This window comes from Lonchura striata, chromosome 27 (assembly GCF_050655825.1).
Source record: "Lonchura striata isolate lonStrDom1 chromosome 27, ASM5065582v1, whole genome shotgun sequence".
In the NCBI taxonomy this organism is placed as follows: domain Eukaryota; kingdom Metazoa; phylum Chordata; class Aves; order Passeriformes; family Estrildidae; genus Lonchura; species Lonchura striata.
The window spans coordinates 10,337,210-10,364,150 of NC_140729.1; the positions used below are offsets into that span (position 1 = coordinate 10,337,210).

The 26,941-nt window shown below is 47.5% G+C and overlaps 1 protein-coding gene across 4 annotated transcripts; it reads right to left on the reverse strand.

Annotated features, from left to right (window-relative positions):
- Positions 1-249: 249 nt before the first annotated feature.
- MAP3K14 (mitogen-activated protein kinase kinase kinase 14) lies at positions 250-26,848 on the reverse strand. Of its 4 annotated transcripts, none has more exons than XM_085562082.1 (16): positions 26,695-26,848; positions 18,834-19,106; positions 18,220-18,289; positions 15,889-16,096; positions 15,178-15,774; positions 14,017-14,154; positions 11,780-11,909; positions 11,007-11,138; positions 10,485-10,589; positions 9,263-9,426; positions 8,763-8,913; positions 7,819-8,169; positions 6,491-6,597; positions 5,063-5,207; positions 4,448-4,548; positions 250-3,339 (listed from the first exon to the last, which is right to left on the reverse strand). In XM_085562082.1, exons 2-16 carry the CDS (start codon positions 19,084-19,086, stop codon positions 3,175-3,177), a joined length of 2,817 nt encoding a protein of 938 aa, XP_085418208.1. In that variant the 5' UTR covers positions 19,087-19,106; positions 26,695-26,848; the 3' UTR covers positions 250-3,174. The 4 variants fall into 4 exon arrangements, with proteins under 4 accessions (XP_085418208.1, XP_085418206.1, XP_085418207.1 ...); XM_085562080.1 differs by having other exon boundaries at positions 15,889-16,099; XM_085562081.1 differs by having other exon boundaries at positions 15,889-16,099; positions 26,691-26,847.
- Between the last annotated feature and the right edge of the window lie 93 nt (positions 26,849-26,941).

Below are 26,941 nucleotides of genomic sequence, written 5' to 3' on the forward strand. Positions count from 1 at the left end.
TGGGCACCCCTGTCCAAACCCTCCTGGAGCTCTGGCAGCTTCGGGGCTGGGACCATTCCCTGGGGAGCCTGGGCAGTGCCCAAGCCTCCCCCCTGACTGCTCCTGCATCCCCCAAACCCAAGGGTAATTACTACATAACAGAGTTTAATCAGACCAGGCTCCTCTTCCTGGAAAATGTCTTATTCAGCATCACCGTCTTATTCTCTGGGACAACACATCAAACCACCAGCAACAACAGCAAACAAAATCTTCTCTTTTTTTTTAGCTTTATTTTTTTTTTCCCTGTGAAAATGCAGGTCAAAAACATTAACTTCAAGAAATCACAGTTTTATAAAGTGTCATTTATTCCATACAAGCTCCTTGTTCCAGCACCTTCCCCCACTGCCCATCCCAAAGATATCCTCAGTTCCACCTTGCCTCACCAACAGTGATTTTTCCAGACTTCCGGAAGGAGCTGCTCGACAAGAGCCATCTGTGTTTATCACTCCTACTTGTCCTCCCCACCCTGAGCTGGGGTTCTGTCCTAAACATTCGTTATGAAACCTGACAGTTCCAGCCAAATTTGAACAAGGATAATGCAAATCTTTCCTGCCTTTCTGCTGTCAGTATTGCCTTCATCTGGAAGCCGGGTTGTTTTTGCCTGTCACAGCAAAGTGACAAGCCAAGGGAAGAGGAAACTGTCCTGGCAGCAGGAGAGAGCCAGGGAGAGCTCAGGCTGGCTGGCAGCACAGCCTGGAGATCGTCCCAGAGAACCCCAGCTCAGGGACTGGGAAGGCACCAGTGGTTTGTGGAGCTGCCGAGGTGTCTGTCCCCAGGCAGGGACTGTGACAGCACATCCCACCCTGGGAGCAGTGACACGGCCAAGCTTTGTGGGCTGGGAACATGCAGCCTCACTTGGGCACTTGTGGTGGCAGCAAAACAGGACTGAAGGCTTTGGACAAAACAAAGAGGGTGAATCCTGGCTAATGCTGCTATGAGGGTACCGGGGAACATGGACATCTCCATGGGCCTGGGGAACACAGACATCTCCATGGGCCCTGTGAGGACATCCCAGGTGCAGGAGAGCTCCCTGCCCTTGTGCAGGTGGCCTGAGTTCAGGTTAATGCTGCAGATGCAGAGCCCATGAGTCCTGCAGATAGTCCTGCTCCCTCCCTGCTGCTCCAGGGCTCAATCCCAATGCCTAGGCATGGAACTAGATACCAGGACATGGGAGCATCCCCCAGGCAACAGAGGCACAAGGTGCAGCCTTTGGGATGGAACCCATGATGCTTTGGGATTGACACATCACCACACACTTACAGAAACAACCAACAGTTTTCCTCCTGTCCCCTTAGAGGAAGCTCAGGAAAGGAGCCAGGCATGCACTGAACCTGTGCTGGGAGCTCCTGGGAGCCCTGGAAGAGGCACTTTGATCCCTCCTGCTCCAGAGCTTAAACTCTTAGTAGTTTATGGCAACCGAAAAAAGAAATCTAGCAATCCTCCCCCTTTCCCCACTCCCTCCTGGAAGACATGTGCATAATGTGTTAATTATTTACTAAAAAGACTCTGAACGTGGTATAGTAGATATAATTAGGTGCCTATTTTGGACAATGTATTAAGTGCTTTAGAACAAAAAGTGCTATAAAAACTATACCCAAAGTGGTGATAGGTTTCATTTTTCTTCATGAGTTCCATTTTTTTTCTATATCACAACTTGAGTTTTCTGATCAGGGATGTCTGGTGGAGCAAAACCAGCCATGTTCTGGAAGACCAAAGGCAAAGAGCATCCATTGTTTAAGGAGTGCTGCTCCTCAAAAAAGGAGGCTCAGAGTTCAGCTTTTCCCAGCTATTTTCAAAGTGAACTTCCCTTGGGAAGACTGCCAGCACTGCTGCCCCATCGTGTCTCCCAGACCAGCACAGATCTGGCAGAGCCTACCTTGGCTTTTGGGAGCTGCTTCTCTGCCCAGGCTGGATGCAGAGTCCCTGCTCAGAGGCAGCCCCAGAGCTCTGGGAGAGGCACAGCCACGGGGAGGGACTGTGATTTCCAGGTGTGCCAGGCCTGGGAGTAGCCCTGAGCAAGCACACGGAGCTCACACCTCCCTCGGGATCCGTTCTGCGATGGAGAAGGGCCATCGACACCCGCCCACCTGAACTTGACCTGTGAGGTTTCAGTATATTCCAAACATTCACAAATCAGTTAAAAAAACAGTTTAAAGCTTAAGGCATTCCAGGCCCAGCTGCCCATCCTACTCAGTGAGCCCAGTCTGAAGTGAGGGGAGGAGTGGGAAGCCTTGTGAGGCCAGGCTGAGCTCACAGAACTGGGACACTGGGCTGGACTGGGAGCTGGGAAGGAGATTTTTATAAACTCTGCAATAAAATTCAGCCCTGTCACAGCTGACAGAGCTAATGTCCCTTATTCCTCCAAGGATGGGACAGTGCACCTGAAGTCCCACATCAGAGGTGGGTACAGGATGAAGAAACAACCCCTCCACCCTCCCACCATGGAATTCTGTACCCTTCTCCTGCCCTGCCTGCCAGGGACATCAGAGAGCACCAGCTCCTCTGAGACCTGCAGGTGAGAGCTGCAAACAAAGTTCTTTCTGGGAACAAAGTTCTTTTCTGATTCAAGAAGGAAGCAACTACGGGGAAGGGTGGGAGGTGAAACCAAGAGCCAGCCAGTGACTGCTGTGGAGTCTCCCCATGAAAAAGGCTTGAGGTGGAGATGATGCTCCCCAGAACCTACAGAAATGTTTTTTCCTCCAGCTGGAAAGAAGTCAGCCAGCTCCCCTTGGCACAACCAACCCCAGCCACACTGAGGACACCCAACCTCCTCCTCTGGGCAAGCCCAGCAACGACCGACCTCACCTTGGAGCAAGAGTTCTCACCCGCTGGCCCTGCTCTCCTGAAAAGCACAACCTCCTTCCTCTGAAAAGCGAGGAATTTCCACCTACCATTCTCAAGCTCTAACACACCCAAAACAAGTAATTCCCACTGTCCTGGGGAATGTCTAAGCTCAGGACATGTCTTGGAAGTGGATCAGAACAGCCAACAGAAGTGAGGCCCGAGGGCAGCGAGCTGTGATCCTGCTGCAGCACAAACACCAGCCGCTGCATTTGGTGCTCCATGGCAGGGGAGGTCAGAAGCTTTGGCAATTCCTTCTTTGCACATAGTGCAAACCTCCAAAGCAGGCAGGGCTCAGGGCCTGTTCTCCAGCTGGCCGTGCTTGACGCGCCAGGCCCAGCTGACGCTGCAGTCGGGGGCCAGGGTGCACTGCAGCTCGATGCCAGAGTCGGGCACCTCCATGTTGTAGTGCACAGGCTGCCCCTCCTTGGTCACCAGGCTGAAGGCAGGCACGGGGATCTGTGGAACAGAACACACAGAGCTCAGTGGCACTTCCAGTCTCCTCCAGAACATCACACCCGGCTTCCCAAGGCAAGAACAGCTCCCAGGGAGGGGCTTGTGCTTGGCAGGAACACCCTGAACTCCTCTCCTAAGGAAATACCTCAGAACTGGACTAGGCAGTGCCCACCCTGCTGCCAAAGTGCCTCCCTGAGCTCCGGGCCATGGCTGGGGGGGCCTGAGCTGCCCATGTTTGGGCACCTGAGCTCCTCTCCAGGTATTTTGTTTTGTGATGTCCACAAGAACAGTCTAGAGAGAACTAGCACCACTGGAACATTTTCTGGGCTGGTGCAACATCTTTTAGACATGATCCCATTTTACACTGAGATCTTTTAGATCCCATTTTACACAGATGAGTCACAGTCCCACAGACACTCCAGAGTTTCTTTCAGGAACAGCCAAAGCAGCCCACAGTGAGGTTCACAGGAGAGTGCCAACATCTCCAGCAGAACATATTGGAAGCACCCCAGCCAAACACAGTTCATTTCCCTGAGCTGATGTTACTGCTTATGATGGAAAAGCTATATAGTGATTCTTCAAGGAGAGGGGGAAGAGATTATAATTGAGGAGAAGGATTTTTAAGCTGCACCACAGAATATCTATATTCTAAGATACAGATCCCTGTGCTCACTCTGACAATTGGCACTGGCTTACAATTCAGGTTTAGTACTAGGTTTAGACTGGATATTAGGGAAAATTTTTTCACTGCAAGAGTGGATAAGCATTGGAACAGGCTGCCCAGGGCAGTGGTAGAATCACCATCCCTGAAAAGGTTCAGAAACTGAGTAGATGTGGCACTTGGAAATATGGTTTAGTAGGCCTGGTGAGATTTGGTCAAAGGTTGGACTTGATGATCTTGGAGGTCTTTTCCAACCTTAATGAGTTCTGTGATTCAGAAGACATCCTCTGGTACCACACTCACAACAGCAGCACTGAGGTTCTGCTTCTAAAGGTGTCCTAAGGACGCCTGAACCACTCCTGGGTCTCTCTGGCATTCAGGGGTTATGAGGCTGCAGCAGGGAAGAAATCATTCCTCAAGTGATGCACTGTACTCCAGTCTGTGTCTCACCTGGCTGCTTATCCCCGTGGCAATGTCTCCCACCTTTGTCCTGTGGAAATCCCTGATGTGCAAATTTTCTCCACTTAGCAACTGGATCTGGATTTTCACTCCTGGAATGCACAAGAGGTTCTTTAACTTCTGCTGAGCCACAAGGACCTCACAGTCCACAGCAAAACAGACTGACAAGGCACACACATGGGAAAGACTAATTTTTGTCATTAAGGATTTAATTTATGTAGGTCTTTTGCTGAGCATGGAGCTTGCTGCAGACAGGAATGACTCACAGAGCAGAGCTGCATTTAGCAAGAAAGCAGCTGAAGTGATACATTAATTTGTGCGATATGCCCTCAAAATTCTGGGTAGACGTTTGTGGTTATAAAACATTCCTTGCACATGGAAGCTGCATGAAGCAGGGCACACAGGCTCTGTGTGTTCAGAAACTTCCCTGGATTTCATTGTACAGACCCATCTGTGACTGGGCAGACTGGATCTCCTTTAGGGGAGGTCTGTGCTGGCACAGCAACTGAAGGACAAAAGGAGTTCAAAAACTCCATGTCCAGCCCATCCAGACAGTGAGGAAGTGACTGCTGGCCACTTCTCCCCGCTTTGGGAATGCAGACCCACCGTTGAAGTAGCTGGGGGTGTCCGTGTGCCGGCTGCGGCTCAGCAGGTTGTTCCAGCTGCAGCTCTGCCCGTCTGCCTGGCTGCTCCAGGAATGGATCCCAGAGCTCATGGTGTCCCTCAGGCTGTGAGAAGCCTTCATGGAGTTCTGCAGGAATAAGCAGAACTAGTTTGTCTAAGGTTCCGAAAGAAAATGAGTTGGCAGGAGATGAGCATTAAAATAAGGTCAGGAGGAAAAAGGTGGAAATCCACAGGGATTTAAGGCTGGGCCTTAGTCAACATTTATGTGCCATCTGGGAATGGGAATGGATAGCAATGCAACAGTGTGCAGACATTATCAGATATCCTCAATAGTTAAACTAATAATGAGCTGAAAAGTTGGGTGAGAAAAGAGGGGTTGTACTGACTGGCAGAAGAATTAAGCATCAGTTAAAATATTTGTCACTTACTGACATTAGAAACACACAGGAAGAACAATTAACTGTACAAAACCAACCATATATCCTATGCTGCTGCACAGTCCCAGTCAATCTGACATCAGCACAGAGGTCTGAACCAGTCAAAACCAAGTTAAAGGTATGGTGTAGGTGTTAGTGGGAAAAACCAAGCAGAGTCAGATCCCACAATGCACACTGTGTGTGTCAACAGCTGAGCTGTGCAGAACTCCCTCAGTCCTCCTCAAAAAGCACTGGAAGACTGAGAAGAGAGACAAAAATAGGACACAAAGCTGCTCCCAATCAGAACTGACTCCTGCAGATGCCAGGATGCACAAACTGGGGACTCAATGTCCTTGAAAACTGTGACTGAAGGGCTTTTATCCTTCCCTGATCCAACAGTGCTCCTCACTGCTATTCCCTACCTTAGGAACACCAGAGAGAACAAACCAATAGAATTGAAAATGGCAAATAGCTAGGACCATGTAGTCATTATTATCAGTGGGTTAAAACAAGTTCATGGAGAATAGATCCATAGGTTGGGAATGAATATCCAATATTTGGGTCTTTGTTTTCCTGTCCTACTCTCCTGGTCTTTCCCTAAACCTCTCACTGGTGGCATGGCCAGGAAGAAGACCCTGCTCAGCTGCTTGGTGCAGCTCCTACTTCCATCACTGCTTCCCCAGCTGCCTTTTCCTGCACAGCCAGGGTTGAGGCTGCTGAGATTTTCTGTATCCACACACTTGAGGCTTCTGGTGAGGATACAGCACAGGAGAGGCTCTGGAGGAAAGGAACCATGCTGGACAGGGAACCAAAGCACAGCTACAACCCTCAGCACCCCACTGGGCATGAGCAAAGTTTTCTTCCCAAGGTGCTCCCCAGCAAATTTGGTGTCAGAAAGCAGCAGCAAAGGTGAGAAATTCCAGATTTTCATTGGTCACAGCTTCCAGTTTTGCCGAGGGGGTCAGCCAGCCACCCCCCACCCACCCCCACTCACCTTCTCACTGGCATCTGACACAAAGGGGCTGTCAATGCTGAGGCATGAAAGCATTTGCTCTTGTTCTTCCAGAGAGTAAGGCTGGGAAAGGCTGTTCAGAAACAGTTCTGCAGCAAAAGGAAGAGAAGGAAGACATTTCCAGTGTTTCAGGGAGATATTTCCAGTGTTTCCCTCCATGCCTCCCTGCTCTAATCACAGCTCTGCAATTTATACCCAAAGTTTTTTCAGCAATATTTAATAAACATTAATATTGGTGCCAGCAAAGCACAACACACAACTCTGCCATGCAGAGGCCACAGCCAGCACTGTGACACAGGAAAGGGAGCCAAGAGGAGATGGATTGTGCAACAATAGCACCCTAAATTTACCAGTTCTTGCCCATTATGTCTCCTGTGAGATGTCACTTTAGATCCGTTCACATTATCAGGGAAAGGTCAAACTCATGTACTCAGCTCTCACAAGTATCTGGAGGTCTGTACTCCCTTATCTGGATACAAGCACTTACAAATACTGCAAATATTCCTGATAATATCCAGATATCCCATATATAACTAGATCTTACAATGCTGCTGACACTCAAAGCCATTTGAGAAAGAAGCTGCCCATCAGCAACCTCTAAAATTCCTCAGTTTTCTGACACATTTACAATTCAAACCACTCTCTTCCTAATTTCTTTCCATTCACTCGAAAAGACTAGAAAATATGGAAAAAAAAAAGGTGAAATGTAGAGTTATTCTGGGGCAATGGAACTGGACAAATCACTGATTTTCACACTGAATTCACTGCTGGTTTCCAAACTCTGGATTGCTGTTGTAACCAAATTCCTTGGCTGATTGCTGTAGGTTTTCCAACGCCCAGAACTAAACAGTTGCAGGCTGATTTTAACTGTACTGCTTTGCTTGACATCTGCCATTCCTTTATATTTATCATGGCTTACCTCAATTGGAAAAAACAAAAAAAAAAGTTTGAACCTAAAATTGCAGATGAAGTTGGAATTCTGACACTGTTTACACAGTGCAAACAAGCACAAGTCTGAGACAGGCTGTTTTCTATGAGGTTCCTGCACCTCTCTCAGAAGGTTCCCCCCTGTTCAGGAGGAAGGAAATTCTGTTCACCCCCTTTGTGGCACATTTAATTGGTTAAGAACTATTAGTTTTGGTAGTTGGAAGGAAGGTTGAGCAATTTGTGTAACGAGAAAGGAACTATGAGCAAAATGAGATCCAAGCTGAAAACCCAAAAATAACTGTCAACAAGCCAAGAGAAAGCAGCTGTACTTTTATCCTGCTCTCAAGAAAAAAGACTGAATTCCTCCCAAGCCCAGTGCTCACCAATTTCCAGCTGCTGAAGTTCTTGCTCTGAAATGGTTGTGGCTCTTTCCACGTGGCTGCAGCTCTTCAGGGGCAGAGGAGTTGAGGAGAGAGGTGGGGGATCACAGGTCTCAGGTAACTCCTTGCCCTCATTCCAGTGGGGTCCCTCAGCCTCCTCTGTTTGCTCCAGAGATGGAGGTGGTAGGACTGGGCTGGCACAGGAAACTTTGACTGACACTTTGGGATCAGAACCAGTCTCAGAAACTGGGCTCACTGTGGGGGACAGGGAAGTCTGTGCACTGTTTTCTTTGTTTAAAGATAAATGTCTGGGCTCTCTGTATTCACCTTTCCAGGGGCTTCTCACACCTCCCACTACAAAAAAGAAAAAAAAAGACACAAACTTTATCAAATAAAGCAATAAAATAAGTACAAGTTTTCCTTTTCTGTAAGAATTTTTAAAGTGTATTTGGTGTAAAACGCCCAGCTTCTTCAAAAGAAAAAACCAGATCACCTCCACAAAGTCTTGCTGTATTACAGAACCACTCAGCAGGATTAAGTTGAAATAAATTAGTGATGTGTCAGGGGCAAGACTGAACCACAAGTATGAGTTACAGCTAAGGATGCAGTAAACCCCTGGTTGCAGTTGTGTTGCACACCAGGCTCTCCAGGTGCAGCTGATGCTTCAGGAGCCCACACACAGCACCTGAACAAACCCACAGAGAGCTCACCTCCTTCAGCAGAGAAGGAAGAAGAGCATGTGACAGCACACAGGAAATTATCATTTATTTGGGTGACAAACACTCGGCTGCAGGCAGAAGCCATCAACCCAAAATGTGCATCAATGCTGTGAAAATGATATTCTGGACAATAAAACAGACTGGTTCTTCCAAAAGGAACAGCACCAGCAACTCCCCCAGTGGGAATATGAAGGCTCAGCTACATCAGTTACATCAGGACATTTCTACCTTCCTCAAGTGCCACACTGGTCTTAGTTTTGAGTTCTGATGCAGATGCCCTCTGCAGAGGCTCCTTCTCCAGCCCCAGTTTAATAATCTCAGCAGTGAGAGGGTTGCAGGAAGGTGGAATTTCCCTCAGAGGAGGCGGCTCTTTAGCGATCTGTGTAACAAACAGGAAGTGAAAGAGGTTAGACCAGAGAGGCTTAATTTGATTTCAGGAAGGTTCTTCCCACCCCAACACCATTTCCAACTGAAATGAAAGCATTAAGTGAGAGCTGAACAGTAATTTTTTTACAGCTGAATGGCTCAAAAATCACACCCAAGTCATGAGCAGGGTAGGGAACAGCAGCCCAAGCAGAGCAAGCACAGGGAATGCTCAGCTCCCAGAGCAAGGCTGGTATCCTGTCAGATGCCCAGCTGGCTCCTAGCCATCCACCCCGAGGTGAGGGCTCCCTGGCCAGCAGTAACAAGCTCTGGCAGCTCACCTGCAGAGAGGCTGGGTCACTCACCTTCAGGCAGAGAGGGTGGTTGTAGTACTGGGTCCAGGGGTGGCAGCCGTTGAGCATGTGCAGCATCATACAGCAGCTGCTCCACACGTCCACCTTGGAGTCACAGCGCTTCCCCATCACCACCTCCGGGGCCATGTGGGTCTCTGTGCCAGGCACGTAGTTCCCTAAAACCATCCAGGAGAAAACTCACTGCATGCAGGCAAGAGAACTGCTCCAGTGCCACTGGCAGGAGGCCTAAAGCAGAATCCCTCTCTTTTCAGCTAAAGTGAGAGACATGTCAGCTTCATAGGATGGAGTGGTTTGGGTGGGAAGCGACCCTGACATTATCCAGTGCCACCACTGCCATGGCAGGGAAACCTCCCGCTGTCCCAGGCTGCTCCAAGCCCCCTCCAACCTGGCCTTGGGCACTTCCAGGGATCCAGGGGCAGCCACAGCTTCTCTGGGCAGCCTGTGCCAGGGCCTGCCCACCCTCACAAGGAACAATTTATCCCAGTATCCCATCCATCCCTGTCCTCTGGCAGTGGCGAGCCATCCCTCCTTGCCCTGTCCATTGTCCCAAGTCCCTCTCCAGCTCTCTTGGAACTCCTTTAGGCATTGGAAGGAGCTCTGAGGTCTCCTCTGAGCCTTCTCTTCTTCAGGCTGAAGAATCTGAACTCTCTCAGCTTTTCTCCATAGTGGAAGGGTTCCACCTTAACCCAAAAACCAGCATTGTGTGTTCTCAGAAGCTGTTCCCTCTCAGACCCATCCCTTATACACAGAATAGGAATTAAACTTCCCTTTCAAGCAAAACTGGGAGGCAAAACACGAGCTTAACTTCAGAAAACGTACCCTTCTTTTTCAACAGCTGCATGAAGAAGCATGGTTAACTTTAATTGTCAAAAAAAAGGAATTTTCTTTAGTGAGGTTAGGACTCTTCCCCACTATTTAGTGAGGTTACACAACAAGTCCAGGTAGGATTTTAAAGTTTCAGTGTGATTTCTTGCAGGGACAAAACACTGAATGCAGCATGCTGACAATCTTACAAAAACCCTTCTAGCCTGGGAGATAAGGACCATCACCTCCCAAATTTCAGGTCATTTTGGCTGTCAGTGGGATGTCTCACAGTAACACAAATAAATGAGACACCCTGAGCAGCTGCGTGCAAATCAGCCACATGTAAATGCTCATGAGAGAGAATGAGTCAGAAGGGCAATTCCTCAGAAGAGCAGCAGCAAAGCCTCACCTGTGACCAAGCACTTTCCCAGCCCGTCTGGGTGCAGGTGAGCAGAGTGGCCAAAGTCACACAGGAGGGCCCTGCTCCCATCGTCTGACAGCAGCACATTCTCCGCTGCCAACGAGAAGGGTTCCATTAGTCTCCTCTGCATTAGGAGATGGGGAAAACACTCAAAAGCACACAGAACTACAGTTTTTTAAGCCCAAAGTATTTATTTCTCCTGTCACTGGCTTAAGCAAGCACAGAGCTGTAATTATCTCTTATAAACTACCAATTACCAGCCCTGGAGATTCTTACAGCCCAGTGGTGGGCCAGTCTGGGCAAGCACCTTGGCAGACCCATGGGGTGACAAGAAGAGTTGACAAATACGATATTCCCATCACTCTAGAACCAAGGGAAGCTTTAATTTCAAACACGGATCTGAAAATCTAGTAAGTAGATCCCATAATTTTAGTAAGCAATCCCATAATTTGATCTCCCAGCAGTTTGCCTCTTCAAAGAAAATGGAAGAACTTCAAAAACTTTCCTTACCTTTGACATCTCCATGTAGAATGTTTTGAGCATGAAGATACTCCAGACCCTCTAACACCTGGCCCAGGTAGCTGAGGGATCTGTCCTCTGGCAGGCAGCCACTCTGTTTAATGAGCTGCCCTAATGAGCCACCTAGGAAGGAATCCAGGGAGTCCATATTATCTTATCTTTAAATTCTCCCCAGCAGCATTAACATTCCTGGTTGTTTTCATTGAAAAAATGAGATTTTCCAGGTCTGACAGCACTTATCTTCCACACATGGCTCTGTTCCTTTTGTCTATTCCCAGAGAATTTGCTGCCCACAAAACCAGGCCTTGTTCATATGGTTTTTTGCTTAGTGCCAGTTTAACAGCATTGCTTTGGAGCTCTGTGATTAGAACAGACATTTCTATGTGTTACTGACCACCAGCTTGTCATTCACAGCCTGTTTTCCATGGTTCTGGCCAGAAAAGGAGCACTGGGCAATGGAATCATGGAGGTTTGCTTAGACAGGCAGGGCAATGCACCCCACTGGTGTCCTGCAAACCAGCAGGAAGCACAAACTAGCCCCAACTGTGTCTTACTGTGAAAAAGAGACACGTTGAACTGGAGTGAGGCAGGACTGGGAATTATTCCTCCCACTGCAGGCATTACACACACCCATCTCAACCCACTCGGGAATTCACACCAGGAATATTCTGGATGCACTGAGGAACTACCAGATTCATATTGGGGCAGGAGGAAGAGGAGGTCAATGTGCACTGCACAGTGCCAGTGGGGCTTCCCCTGCTCACCCTCCATCAGCTTCATGAAGATGGTGACCCAGGGACCCTCCTTGACGGCGCCATAGAGGGGCACCACGCTGGGGCTCGTCACGGCCGCGCACGTCGTCAGCTCCTCGGCACGGAAGTGTTCCATCTGCACCTGTGGGAACAGGGAGGCACTGAGCAAATCCTGGGCTGGGTCCTCACACAACTGTCCCTCTCTGGTGGCTGTGTGACAGCAGAGATGGGTTAACTGGGCTTGATGGTCTTGGAGGTCTTTTCCAAACTTAATTCTGTGACCTTCCTGAATAGAACTCAGGGAGTGCAGCAGGAAGTAGGAACACTCGGGATGATAAGCCCTCAGTGTCCAAGGGAAGTGAAAATTCCCCACAAGAGATGCCAGCTTGCAATAACTCCAGATTACAGCTGAGGACAGGTACCCTTCAGGAAGAAGGCAATTTCTGTCTCAGTGAAAAAATAATTTTGACAACTGAACATTCTGCTTTTATGAAAGAGATGGAAAAAGAAACTCTGGGGATGGTGCAAAACTTGGCAAAAACTCAACTCCCCAAAAAACGAGGGAATACAAAATATATATATGATCTCCATGATCACCTTGTTAGGTGGTGCTCATTCTGCAAATGGTTAAAATTAAACTTTATTCGCTAAGTTCAGCCAAACTAAATAAAACAAGAATTTGCTGAAGTCCAGAAGGAAAACATGAGTCATGAAGATTCTGGTGGGAAAAAGATGCATCATGTTTCTTCTCTGTCAGCAATCCAGCTATAGCTGGTTTTCTTTCATCTCAAGAATTTGGAGAGCAGGTGCTTCCAGCACCAAGTCTGGTGAAAGGTGATGTAGTGCCCTCCTGTCACAGGGAGGCAGCAGAAACTGGAGACAGTTACTCATGGAAAATTAAATAGAACATAGAGAAGTGTCCAAATTGCATGTTAGAACTCTCTGCTTTCAGAGTGTGATCTAAGAAGATGCATTTCTGATATAAAGAAACATCATTTATCCTTCAGTAATCGGGGGGGGAATGACATTTTGAACGACTTCAGCTTCTCCTACTTTCATGTTTCCCTTTTCAGCACAACCATCTTCCTTCCTGAAAATCCACCCCACAAGGAACAGCTATTTCTCCCAAGACTGTGGATTTGCCAAATGGGTAATACATTTAAATAGCTACACACTGACAGGAAACAGGCTGGTTGTATCACCACAAGATTTCACACCTGAACTCTTAAGGATGCAGAACAGGAATTAATTTTCTACACGCTTGAGAGATGTTTGTTTCTATAGCTAACAACTGAATAGCTATGAAATGGTTAAATAAATACACACTGGCTTGTCTTGCCTCTTACATCTTTCCACAGGGAGCACAGCAAGCTGGGCCCAGTGTAAAAAATTAATATTTTAAACTGAAAAATGGGGGGAAATGAACATTTTAAACTGAAAAATGAAAGTTACAGTTCTTTTTGCACATATTTTTGTACTCAAGGCAAACACTTCCCACACAAAGTTTTCTAGTGAAGTAATGTGAGAAACATCAGTTCACAGGGGTGATGAAATTATTGAAGTGTAAGTTCAAATAAAATAGTTTACATTTTCCTCATCTCCTTGCATGATCCCTCCGTCTGCATCCCTGAGGCCCCCACAGCAGCCCACAAATCAATGCCCTGATCCAAGTTACATTCCACACACTTCCTACATCATGTGACAATGGCATAGCCTGGAGTACAATAGATTAGAGTGCCAGCTTCTGGAAAAACACACATCCTTTGCTGCATCTGGAACAGCATCACCTCAGAACAATGTGCCAGCATTGCAGCTGACACTGAGGAGATGAAAGCTCTGTTTTCAGAGCCTACTGACTGCCTTAGGTTTTTCCTACTTTATTCCTTTTTCATCAGGGAAATAAATACCTGCCATGTAACCACTTACACCAGACATGGTTTCAGATAATAATAGTCAGATAACAGCTGTTGCTCCCTTGCAGTCACTCACAACCATTCAGAAATCTCTACTCTTGCCTCAGCACCCAGCATCCTTTTCAGCACACTTTAAAAGCTTATTTCTGGCTGCTGAGCTTGGCCCCTGTGCACATACAGATCCTCCATCTGCTTCTCTGTCTGCCACCCCCCTGAAGTTTTCCTTGGACACAACAGCAGTACTTCACTGTGACTGTACAACAAGGTCCTGAAGAGAACATGGGAAGAGATTTCTCTCCACATGCTGCCTTGTGTCCTTCTCTCACACAGAATTACCTTCTTGGCAGCACACTGAAATCCTGTCTGCTTGTCCTCTATCTTGTACACTTCCCCAAAAGAGCCAATGCCCAAGGAACCATGGCACTTGGTCCAGTGAACCTCTTCTCGGTACTCATAATCCACTGGCTTCAGCTTCTGGAAGTCCAAACAGAAAACAAGATGAAGCAAGGAAAGAGACACTTAAATGTTGAGCTGCATGGAGATCAACATTCTCAGAAGCAGCACAAGCACAGATACCACAGCACCTCTCTAGAAATCTCCGTACAAGATTACTTCTGTCACAGGTTTGGGAGGAAACCAAACAGGATCAACCTACTTGATTTCTGTGGGCTCTGTTGGATCTGAGTGCACCCCACTGTTGTAAAGAAAGGCCACCAGGATCTGGATGGCTTTGGAGCTCTGTGTTCCTCCCTTCTCATGCAGGACATAACTATAAAGCTGAATCCTACAATTAACCCATATTCCCATGACTAAATGCAGACACTCTGTGAAAGCTTTTCTGCAGTCAGCAGATGGAGACAGTGCCTTAGGTGTCAGTGGGAACACGTTCAGGCAGGTAAGGGACACCTTGAACTCCACAGACCATACTGACAGGGTCACAGTGACCCCAGGGAAGACCTCCAGGAGGACTTTAAGGTGTTGAGAGAGAACTGAATTCAAAAGAAGTGGATTATGTCCCTAGGATTCAAATGCATTTCTGTGCCCAGGCCCTGTGGGACGCTGCAAAGGACACTGCAGGAGCTGCTGGTCCCAGCAGAGGCACAGACTGGCCTCCTGCACCTCCCCTTCTACCCAGCCCTGGTTTCTGTCACACTCCAGCTCATCCAGAGCCAATAAATATTGGAGCCTGGCTGAACAGATTGGGCTCTTCCCCAGCAAACACAGAACATGGTTGAAGACTGACTAAGCACAGAACCACTGCTCAGAGGCAGGCCTGCATGTCTGGTGACTGAGCACAGCATGGAGCCAGCAGCCTGAGACAACAGGGCTTTAATTCCTGCAGAAAACAACTCTGCATTTTTATCTGGCAGCTTCAACCAGGTCCAGAACCATTCAGGAATCACAGTTTTAGAAGCAAGCACATGGATGCAGATAATCCCTCTCCCAAAGCCCAGGAGAAACTCTGCCTCCCACACTGCAGTGTGTGGCTCAGATCACCTCATTCAGCAGCACGCCTTCATTTTCACTTGCTTCATGGAATTGTTCCTTCAGCTCCAGCCCACCTCCTCTCCACGTCTTGGCCAGGCTGGCTAAATTTTGTGGTTCACCAAAACTCACACTCCCCTTCAAGGCATCTACCAAATATTCTTCCACAGAAAGCTTGTCTGAACTGGTTTGCATGGACTGGTTGATGCATTTGGTGAAATTATATTCTAAGTTTAGGCCAGATAAGTGACTGTCTTGATAGTTGAGGTCACCGTGGAAGTATGTGTCCAGAGCATTCTGCTTCATGGCATGGAGAGGATTGTCCACATGTGGGAAATGGGGGGGAAGGATGTTGTAGGGAAAAGGATGGAGAGTCTCAGGCTGGGGAACAGTGTCTCTCTGTCTCCAAACATGATTAAGGCACTGAATAGGGCTGATCAGCTTGTGCAGTTCAGTTTTGTACTGGCTCCTTGGGGAATGGAGTTTGCCCATGGACAAGGGGGCATGGGCAGGCTTCTCAAAAGACAGTGGATCATAGCCCAAGTCCTTGTTAAATTCAGGAACCCAAAAACTGTTTCTGTAAAGAGTGCTTTGGTGGGATTCATCCTCCTAGAAAACAAAACCAAACAGCTGAGCAGGAACCTCAGTATAGACACCAAAATTCATCCAAGAACTGTTAGGAGTTTGCAGGGATAGTACAAAAGAAAGGCTGAAGATTCTCACCTGAACAGGAATTGGGGTGCAGCTCTCCTGTTCTGGAGTTCTTGGACTTCTTCTGCCAGCAGCCACAGGTTGTCCTTTCAGCTTGGATCTTTTCTTGTGCCGTTTCTTCTTGGCCCTGCCCCGGTGCCTCCCTCTCCAGGTGGGTGCCATCCTGCCCTCCGTGGCATGGGCCACATTGTTGGGGATGTGATCGAGACTGTCCGAGCGGCTGCTGGAAAGCAGAACACAGCAGGGCTCTGAGATGGGACAGCACAAACACAGCTCACATGGCACCTCCAACCCACAGAAGGAAAAGTAGCAGCTCTGCTAACTCAACAGAGAGCTAGAACACAGCTTCTTGCCTTCTAGTAGGGCTAAGTTCAAGGTCCAGGCCCAGCAGCACCTTGGCATTGTATAAAAGAAATGGTGAGGTGTGGGGGACACAAAACATTAAAGTGTCCCAGGGTTTACAGATTCTGGAAGAACAAGACTGGAATGTATAGTCACAGAATGGTTTGGGTTGGAAGGGATCTTAAAGCACATCCAGTGTCATGCCTGCCATGGCGGGGATACCTTCCACTACCCCACGTGGCTCCAAGCTCTGTCCAGCCTGGCCTTGGGCACTGCCAGGGATCCAGGGGCAGCCACAGCTGCTCTGGGCACCCTGTGCCAGGGCACTCCCACCCTCACAGGGAGCAATTCCTTCCCAATATCCCACCTAACCCTGCCCTCTGGCAGGGGGAAACCATTCCTCTTGTCCTGTCTCTAACTCCTTTGTCCAAGTCCCTCTCCAGCTTTCTTTTATGTCTCTTTTTGAACATAGCAAAGAAGAGGGAAAAGTACTCCATGTCTTCAGGCTGCTCTGAGACAATTTGTTGTTGTGAACACAGAGATGATGGATAAATGCAGTCTATTTTAAAAATTATTAAAATTAATAAATGTTTTCATAATATCAATGCCCGCTCTAATTTGAAGGAAAAGAGCTTTGCACAGAGAAGAGGGATGACTAAGAGCACTCAAATAAAACAGCTTCAAAAAGCCAAAATGTTTTGGCTTGTAAAGCCCAATACTAAACATAATTTCTAAGAATGCATACAGATATATACAACACTCCAGCTGGGGTCTGCACAAAGAGATGAACTCTCAAGAGGGATATTTGCCTGCAGTTACTCAGGGCCAGAAAGAGATGGTCTCCTTTCAACTCAAACCATTCTGTGATACTATGATTCAATACCAATCACAGCAGTTAGATTTTTTAAATTAAGCTCTAAGAGAAAACAAGATTTTTGATCTTCAAATGAAGCAATTGTTCCATTGACTTGGAACAGTTCTGATACATTTCTCTGCCTTTCCTGATCAGTGATGCAGGGCACAGCCACTCTCTCCATCTTTTCCTGATATTTTAGTGCTAAAAGATGCCATAAGTAGAGTTCTGGCTGATGGCATCAGCATAGTGCCTTGAGCCTGAATACACAGCTGGTGTGCATCCCATAAAACCCCAGATGCCACATAAAAACCCCCAGAAATGGATCACTTAGCACTTCTTCAGATGGTCCATGGGGCCACATCATAAAGCCACTGGGCAGTATGAAACCACACGCCCCATAAGGTGTCTGAAGCCACTAGGAAACAGGCAGCACCTAACTCTGTACTCCAGTCACCCATTCCAGGGTGCTGGGGCTGCCTGACAGGGCTCCAGTTCATAAGAAAGCTCCAATATGTGCCCCAACAGGAAGATATTCTTCATTAAGAACAAGCAACTCACACCCAGGTGATTCCAGAAAAACAATTCCCAGGTCCCCACTTGTCCATCACAAGTGTCACTGTCCCTTTTACCACTTCCAGCTTCTCTGTGTTCACAGCTTCTGTTGTTGATGCTGTCATTAAGCAAAGGTTCTCTCATCCCCCTTCATCCTTCCAAGAAATTAAGCTGTTTCACACAGCTTTTCAGCAGATGGTGTGACAGTTTCAAAAGCATCAACACAGTTCAGCTAAAAAAGACTGAAAATTTCTCCTTGGATCCTTCTACTTCAAGACTATTAACCTTAAAAAAAAATCAGTAGTTTCAAAATATATTTGACCATCCAGAAGGCTACAAGGGCAGTAAATCTGCAGGCATTGCCAATAAGGCAAGAGTGTTTCAAGTGATTTGTGCCTAAACCTGTATTTTTTCCTGTTAGGAAGATGTTTTGGGAAAGACACATTCTTACCAGGCCTCAGACTGAAGAGCTAATTCCAACAGGAGTGCTTTTGTAAAAAATATCTTAAGCGCAGAGAGCCAGGGTGATTTGGAACAAGGACAAGTCAGAAAACAGCAGTGAAGAGGGGTGTTTCTATTAAGAGGTCTCTCACCTGTAACGTTTACTGTGGGCAATAAAGGATCTCTCTGATAAAGTGGGGCTGAACTCCTGACTGTTTTCACCTGCATGAAAAAAAACCAGGATCATCACTTGTCTTAAACCAGGCAGTCTCTCCTAGTAACAACTGGACTTAAACAGCTCTGCCACTGTGCTAAATGAGTGATCCAGACAATCACTGCACAGTCATGTCCACCACCCACACTACATTCTTCCTCCCCCACAATTAAGAGGCTTCCCAGCTATCTCCTGATCCCGCAGCTCTTTCCCACATGACAGCTTTACTCTGGTTTCCTCCTCTTTATCCCCTCTTTTAAACACCTTTCAGAAGTCAGCTAAGAACAGGTGCCCCACAGGACACAGATCAGGTCGAGGTGCACAGGCCTCATGCTGGTCTGTTATTTATGCTTTATTCAGTGGATGCTGCTACATTATTAGGAGATTTCATGAGCTTCCTAAATAGAGTCTGGGATGTGTCATCAGCTCCACCCTCCTTGGGATTACAAATAGATGTGGCCTCAGCTCTCCAGGAGTGCCGAGGGAGTGAAATCTCATCCCTCTTTACACATTCCATTTTCTCAATGAAGCGCAGCCCGCCCTGCTACTCACATTCTGCTTGGGCAATAATAGAAATTGATGCACAGCCTCCTTCTGTTTCTTCTTTTGCTGTTCCTCTGGTGATTACATCATTCAGGATTTTCCACTGACTGTGAAAGATGACCTTCTTTGAATCTTCTACTTTGCAAACACTGCTCTGCTTTTCACTCACTGTCTCCTTCAGCCCCTCAGTAGCTGTGAGCTCCTTTTTGTGCTTGACGGCTGGATCAGGAGCTCCTTGACATACAATTCCCATCACGGCCATTTCCCAGCTTCAGGGAGACACTGAGCAAGAACAGAAAAACAAAACACTTGTCAAAATCCTTCACAGACAGAAGCAGCTTCAAGTTCATGAGAAACAGGAGGCTCCTGAAGGTATCAGATATATAAATAATTCAAATCAAGGTCCTGACCATGTTCTGAGCTGGAGAAGAACCCTGGAGTACCAGTCCTCCATTTTTGACTTGGACCACTGAAGATCTGAATATTCAACATTCTCATGACTGAAATTATGCAACCACACAGGTCTTGGGAGAAATTTAATTATTGGTATATTCCCTTAACTTAAATATAAACAGTGAAACCAAGGAGAAGAAGGAACTCCCATATCACTAAACAGGAAGAATATTCATCCCCAAAAAAAGGGAAAAAGCGAATACATGAAAGTTCTCCTAGAGTGCACCTGGGAGAAATGACACTGTGCTCTCACACCACATGAATGGCCATAAATCTAGCTAATTCCTTTTTCCTCTGTGCTCAGTCAATCTCAAAGCTATTTCTCATTCTCCCGCAATGAAGCCAGGCTCAACAGCCAACCTGCATATCCACAGATCCTCCCTCACTCCTCTCCTTCCTCTGCATCACCAACAACATCTGCAATCCTTGCTCAAGCCCATCAAAAATGGAGATCTTACAGCATGCAGGATCTATGGAAGTTGGTGTGGGATAGAGGACAGTGATGGAGCTGGAACAGACCCCTTTGCCTGAGGAGGGGATCAGCACAGACTGTGAGCTGACCAGGAACACAAATGGAGCTCCAAACAAGTCCCAGAACAGGCCAAACCTTGGCCAATTGGCAGCACAGGGGAAGGTGGAAGAGAGCTGGGGATGGAAAGTTAGAAGCATAAACCAGCATGGAAGCAAAGCACTGAGGGGCAGGATGGGGATACCCAGGGGTAAAAATCTGCAATGTGGAGAGTGATGAGCTCCCTACAGCATGAGCCCCTGGGGAATCCAGCTGTAGCCCCTGATCCCCTCACCTTGGATTCTGGAGAAGTTAAAGCAGTTGTTTCCTTACAAATCAGAATGTGCTCTGCTGCCGCTTAGGTGCAGAGACCCTTTCCTTGTGGCTGTCAAGTGTAAAACCTTAAAATGAACATTTCCACCTTTAAACAACCCATGGAAGTTCAGAAACCTTGGGCAATGTATACAGGTGTTAAGTAGCACAAACCCAGGATAGGACAAGGAGGGATGTTTTAACAGAGGCCAGGAAAACAGACATCAGCATCATTACACCAGCACACCTTGAGGCTCATCAGCTTTAATCTACACAAATCTTTCTTCCTTTTTTTTTTTTTTTTTTCCTTTTCCTTTCCTTTTCCTTTTTTCTTTCCTATTTCCCCACCTTGTGCAGCTGCCTGAGGCAACAGGAGATTTACTCCAACAGGCTCCTGGCAATAGAGATGAATCAGGAAAATGACAAAATGAGTGGGTGCTCCATGTCTGAAGGACCACCAAGGAAAGGGGGAGGCATTTGGGAGCCAAGTGCATGAACCTTGGTGCTGTGAGTCACCTAACAACCTGGCAGGTATACAAGGAAAGTCAACAATGACCACATTCAGCAGCCAAACAGAGAACAGCTGCTGTGCAAAAGAAGTGCTGATGACAGTACCCCACTCATTAAGGCCGTCCCGCTCCCTCTCCTCTACAGAAATTATGTCAATTCTCAGGGCTGTAAAATAATCCCTTGGAGCAGCAGGAGCAGAGCCTGCCAGATGACTAACCCAGCCACCAGTGACCAAACTGACAAGTTCAGGGTTATTTTTATCCTCACTCTCTCCTGACTTGCATTAACTCTGTCTCTCCTTGCCCTCCCCTCACCCACAAGGTCCTTCAGGGCAAACCAGTCCCCATCGCCAAAAAATACATAATTCTACAAGTACCTCCTTGGTTAAGTCAAAGGAGAACAGAGAGAGGGGAGAAACAAAACTGCAAGTCCTTGTCGCTCTCTAAAATGGCAAAGAATAACAAGGAAACATAACTGAGATGAAAGTCAACAAAGTCACTTGCAGACTCAAAGAGACCGAGGCAGCAATTGTGAGCAACGGCCTCGAGCCGGGCAGAGCTCAAGCAGTTTAATGTGTGACTCAGGTCTGTGGGGCTGTGCAGGACCAGAACCTGCATGCCCAGCCTGGTTTAACTGTTGCTGCACAATTTTCAGTCCTTGGAAAAGACAAATGCCAAGTATTTTTATGGTGCATACAGCAAAGCATGGTGGGCAGAAGCTGTGATTAAAAATAAGCAATCAGAACTTTTAAACAGTTTTTGAAGTGTAACTTCTGCCTGGAGAAAAGGAGGCTCAGGGGAGACTTTTATTGCCCTCTACAGCTCCCTGACAGGAGGTTGAAGCAAACTGAGGGTTGGGCTCTGCTCCCAGAAAACAAGAGACAGGACATGAGGAAATGGCCTCAAGTTGTGTCAGAAGATGTTCAAGCTGGAAATTGGGAAAATTTCTTCACTGAAAGGGTTGTCAGGCATTGGAATGGGCTGCCAGGGCATTGGTTCAATCCCCATCCCTGGAGGTGTTCAAAAACCAAGCAGACATGGCAATTCATGATATGGCTTAGTGGGCACGGTGGGATTTGGTTGAAGTCTGGACTGAATGACCTTGAAGGTCTTTTCCAACCTCAGTGATTGTGTGATTCAGAACTGAACAGCCCTGACTCATCTCTGTGCACGTGGAAGGGGGCTAAGAGAGGTGCCAAGAGCTCCTGAGTCTCATGAATTCAGACACAGGCACTCAGTCTCTGCCCAGCCCACCCCACAGCCCTTTTCAGGGAGCTCCAGATAACAGGGAGCCTGGGCAGCAGCAAATGGGCACCGGAGGATCCGCAGGAAGCCCGCTAAGAGCAGGATTTACCCGCATGAGACACTCTGGAGCTGCGGTTCCCCTGCCTGTTTATGAGCTCCAGGATGAGCACAGCTTCCTGTACAGACGAAGGGCACAGACAAGCAGCAGCAGGAGCTTCATGCTCCTGAGCTGCAGGGTGGCTGTGTCCTACCCAGAACTGCTTCTCCTCTCCCTCAGCCAGCTCACTTAGATACAGCTGTAATCTTGATTTCCATACTCTGGACTTTCTTCCTTCTGTGGACATGTGATGGGCTCGTTATTTTCAAGGCAGAAAGGGGAAGTCAGGTAATGATGCAGGAGATAAGAGTGGATACTGCACTCCTAACCCACAACGGGCTTTTGATAGCAGCTTAAAGCCTGTTTGCTCCTTATCTTCACTAAGAGTTTACTCACCTTGGGTTAACTAATGTCAGTTCCCACTGCTGTAAAACAGAAAGTGTGTTTTTACAGAATGAAAGCCAAACAGTCTCAGTTGTGCTGTGAAGGCACCGATCTGATGGCAGCTCCTCCCTCAGCTAACGTGTGGGAGAAACTAAAATACCAGGTAAGGTCACCTGAGACTTGAAGGGAGTCAAGATAATGTTTGAGATACTCAAACATTATTAATGTAAGAGATAACCACGTGCTTACTGCTCCTTTAAAACTCCTCCCTCCTTCTCAATACAAGTTCCTCTTCAGCTCTTCCATCTCAGCTGGAAGATGTTTGGAGCAGGGACCTTAAGAAAGCATTTCTGTGTGTCATGAAGCTGTGAGAGGAGCTCAGGGCTGGACAAGAGCCATGCAAACACCTTTCCAGCACTGCATCACTCCACAGCACATCATAAGATGGGATCCTCCTGCCTGGTGTGCCTGGTTCCAATCCCCATGGACAATGGCTTTGGGGAAAACTTCAGTTAATGCTTTGTGGATCAGCCCATACATTTGGTCAAAAAAGACTTGGGAAAGAGCTTTAAAATATATGTAAGACTTCCTAAGTCAATTCATAGAATGGAGATTTCTTCTCATCTGAGTGTACCCATTCAGCAGCAGTTTCACACTGACATTTAGTTTGAAAGGAAAGAAGAAGGTAAAAAATTATGCTGTCCCAGTGAGGTTTCCCACTTCCTTATGGAGAGGAGTTCTGTGCACAGAGCACTAAGTCAGGTTACCTTTGCAGCTGCTGCTGGTTTGGTCAAACACAAGGAGCATTTCTAGCCACGTTGTTTTGCTGACCACCACAACAAAGCAACAGCTGGGAAGAGCCAGGAATTTCTGCATCACTAGAGCAGGGAATGTCAACTGAGAAGAACGCCACACACCTTTTGGGGACCTTCCAGTCCTAACAGCTGTCAGCGAGCATGGCAGAAAGTGCCAAGTCTGTAGTCAAAAGAACCAACACTTGCAAAATCCTTGTGCAAATCCACCAAACCTTGTCAAAGAGCAGGTTCTTCCAAAGGAAAAGAAAAAAATGATACCTGTTCCATGAATGGATCACATTAAAAATCTGGTTTGGGGCCAAAGGCATGTATGCATACATATAAATTTTAGATATATAAAAATAAATAAATAAATATGAAAAGGATTCCAGGCCAGGTTGGACAGGGCTTGGAGCAAACTGGGATAGTGGAAGGTGTCCCTGTCCATGGCAGGGGGTGGAATTGGATGAACTCTAAGGTCCCTTCCAACCCAAACCATTCCATAATTATTTGGACAAGCCCTTCGGAGCCCAGGCACCACTGCCCTCCATCCCTGGCTCCTCTCTGCCTGGATGCCACCCATGGGCTCCCCTGCCTGCCTATGTTTCAGATGGAACTGAAATTTAGACAGTTCCGGTTTTGGCCGAGGCAGTTTAAGGCCTGTTACTGTAGCCCAGGCCTGGGTGGAGATTTAAACTGCTCAGAGCTGTCAGCAGGACAAGTTTCAGTTTGTGTCAGAAGGGACTAAAAAAACCAGTTGTAGCACTCAACAGCCCCCCAACCTCAAAGCATACTTAATGCTGCTTTAAGTGAACATGTCTAAGGGGGGAAAAAAAAAAAAAAAAAAAAAAAGATACTTCCCTTGTGTGTTTAAGAGCTCCAAAGTGAAAATAAATAGAATGCCTGAATGATTAAAATCCTGGTGAGTCAGAGCAGCAGTTGCTATTCCAGGGAGCTCTCAGCCTTCACCTCCCCTTCAATAACCACTGTGACCCATCTGGCCATTCCAGGGGCTCCTGCACAATCCCCTCGGGTCCCTCTCGTGGGGATCCACAGATTCACCTGAGGCACCAGAGAAAGCTAAAAACCTTCTCCCCACAGCACCACAAACTCTCTGTTTGAAGCACTGTACTATCAGCCCTATGTAGGAGCACGTCACATTACAAACGATAGGCAGTGTGTAAACATGTTCTTTAAAGTGGTTTGATAGTAAATACTCCCAAATCCTGTTTCAGCCACTGGTGTTGCTTACTGTAAACATCAGGATAATGAGCCTCAGTTGTTTTTTTTAGTTGCCAGACATTAAGATATTGCAATAGCTTGGTTACAAAATCTGCAGGGAAATATTTGACTGTGTTTAATTATCAGCAGATTTCTACAAGCACCCAAACACACCTTTATCCTCATTTCCTCGAGAACAGCCCGAGCACAGCTCACCCCTGAACAATTCTTTTCATGTTGCTGAACAAAGATATGAACACCACCATTTGCCCAGAGTTTACCAACACTGCCACAAGTCCATTCACTCAGAGAATGGCTAGTTTTTCCCTTAGCAAACAAGGAGAACAGAAATAATCAGAGCAAACTTCAGCCTGATAAGGATTTGCTTCCCAGCTGTTCTCACACAGCTCTCAGGCCACTTAACAACATCATGGCTTTGACAACCCACTCGTGAAGTCATTTCCTGAACTACAACAAAATGATACACTAAAGCACCTAAAGGGACAACTTCCACCAGCCACCACAGACACACCTGAAAATCAATTCTGCACAAGCAGGTGGAGCCAGGCTGTCACCAGTTGTTACTTTACACTGCTCTGCAGCTTTAAATTTCAATCATGTAAAATCCATGTAAATGTTTCTAAAATCCATGTAAATCTATGGGGATGCACTAAGGCTGGGAAGCCTTATTGCCAAAACCAACCCAAAAGTTCAATTAAATTTAGTATAGATATAAGCAGTTCTACGTGATCTTAATTTATGATTGGTCCTGCCAATTCAGTTGTGATTATAAAATCAAAATATGAACTGATAGGAATGATTTCTAATTGTCCAGCCTGAGCATACTCTCATGAGAGAAACTCCCACACAAACTGTGGAACAGAACTGCCTTTAGGCAAGACATGGTCCATTTTCTTCAGGGTCCTGATGTCACTAAATCATGATCAGCAAAGCCCACTCTCCCACAGATGCAATTCCCATGTGTCTGTCCCTCCATGCATCCTCATCTTGCTCTCCCAGCATCTCCAGACTCCTTTCCTAGCGCAGGGCTCTTTTACTCCCAGCCAGCTGCTCATCTTAGAGCTTGGAAATCTTTCTGTCCTCCAGGCCTCGATCCCTCTATCTCCACCAACATATTTGACATTTGCCAGCAAAGTTCAAAAGTCACAGAAGGAAAGCTGATTTATGGTCACTTTGCCTCCATCCTCTTGGCAATTATAATAATAATTCAGCACCTCATCACTGCTACAACAGCTCAGCTCAACCCTCTCCCATTTAACATAGAAAGAAGACTCAGGCCAGACTCATTAACTTCAAGTTCATTAACTCCAGTGGTGTTGGATCAGGTCCCACAAACCCTTTAGGTTTTCAGTTATATTTGTTTGTTATGCTCCTTCACAGCGCTCTACAAGATTCAGTCTCTTAATACAGTTAAAATTTAATAGTTAATAGCAAGTGACTCATTCCCAAGGAATCCGGTGGCCGTGCCAATAACAGATTTCAACTGAGGTAAAATGCAATAAAGCAGCTCACCACAGACACACTCAATTCAACTACCCTTATCACTAATGTCACAGCACAGAAGCGCAAATTATTACTCATGCAAGTGTTTAGAAAGTCAGATGAAAAAGAAATTCAGACTTTGTTTATAGGTGCTGGTTTCAGACTGCTGTGTCGTATGTGTGCAGAACACTCAACACATGTTTCTAATGTAACCAGTTAAAGCCAACAGGAAGCATCTGAGATCAACCACAGCAGCAACTTATTAATCAGCAAAGAAACATATTAATCTTTTGCCAGAAAAAAAAAACAAAAAAAACCAAAAAAAAACCCAGAAAAAAAAAAAAAAGAGGCATTTAGTTGTGTCAAAGAGACGCTCGGATGGATGGTTCAGGTGAATTAAGGTCTGGGGCGGTTGTGTTGTGATGAGCTGAGCTCATCCCTGCCTCCTTCTCCCCTCTCCAGGGCCAGGGATCAGCGAAGTCCCTGCACCGCGGGCCCGGGGAGCCGGGAGCTCGGGGGACTGAGGGGCACCAGGAGATCAGAAAGCCGGGCTGCCCGGGGCACCGGGAGCTCGGGGCACCGGAGCCGCAGACTCGAGAACGTGCCGGGCAGCAGTGACATCCACGCTCCGAACACCCACCCGCGGTGCTGCGGCGGCGCCCGGAGAGCCCATCACCGCTCGGACCGCCCGGCTGGGCCCGGGCTCCTCACACGCTGCTCCCGCCGGCAGCCGCGGAAGCTCCGCCAGGCCCTACCGGGCAGATGCACCCCGCGGATCCCACACCGAACGCCGCACCCCGGGCCCAGATCCCGTCTCCGCGGCGGCGGCCGGTACCGCACCTACCGCTCCGGCTCGGCTCGGCTCGGCTCAGCCCGGTCCAGCCCGGGCCGGTTCCGCTCCGCTCGCCCGGCACAGCCCGGCGCGGCCCCTCAGGCCTCCTCGGCAGCTCCCGCTCACTGACAGGCGGCGCCCAGCCACGGCCCCGCCCCCGCCCCGCACAGCCAATCATGGCCCCGTCTCGCCGCATGACCCCGCCCCTCCTCCCACCGCGCCCAATCACCGCGCGCTCTTTGCCCCGCCCCCGCCCCCC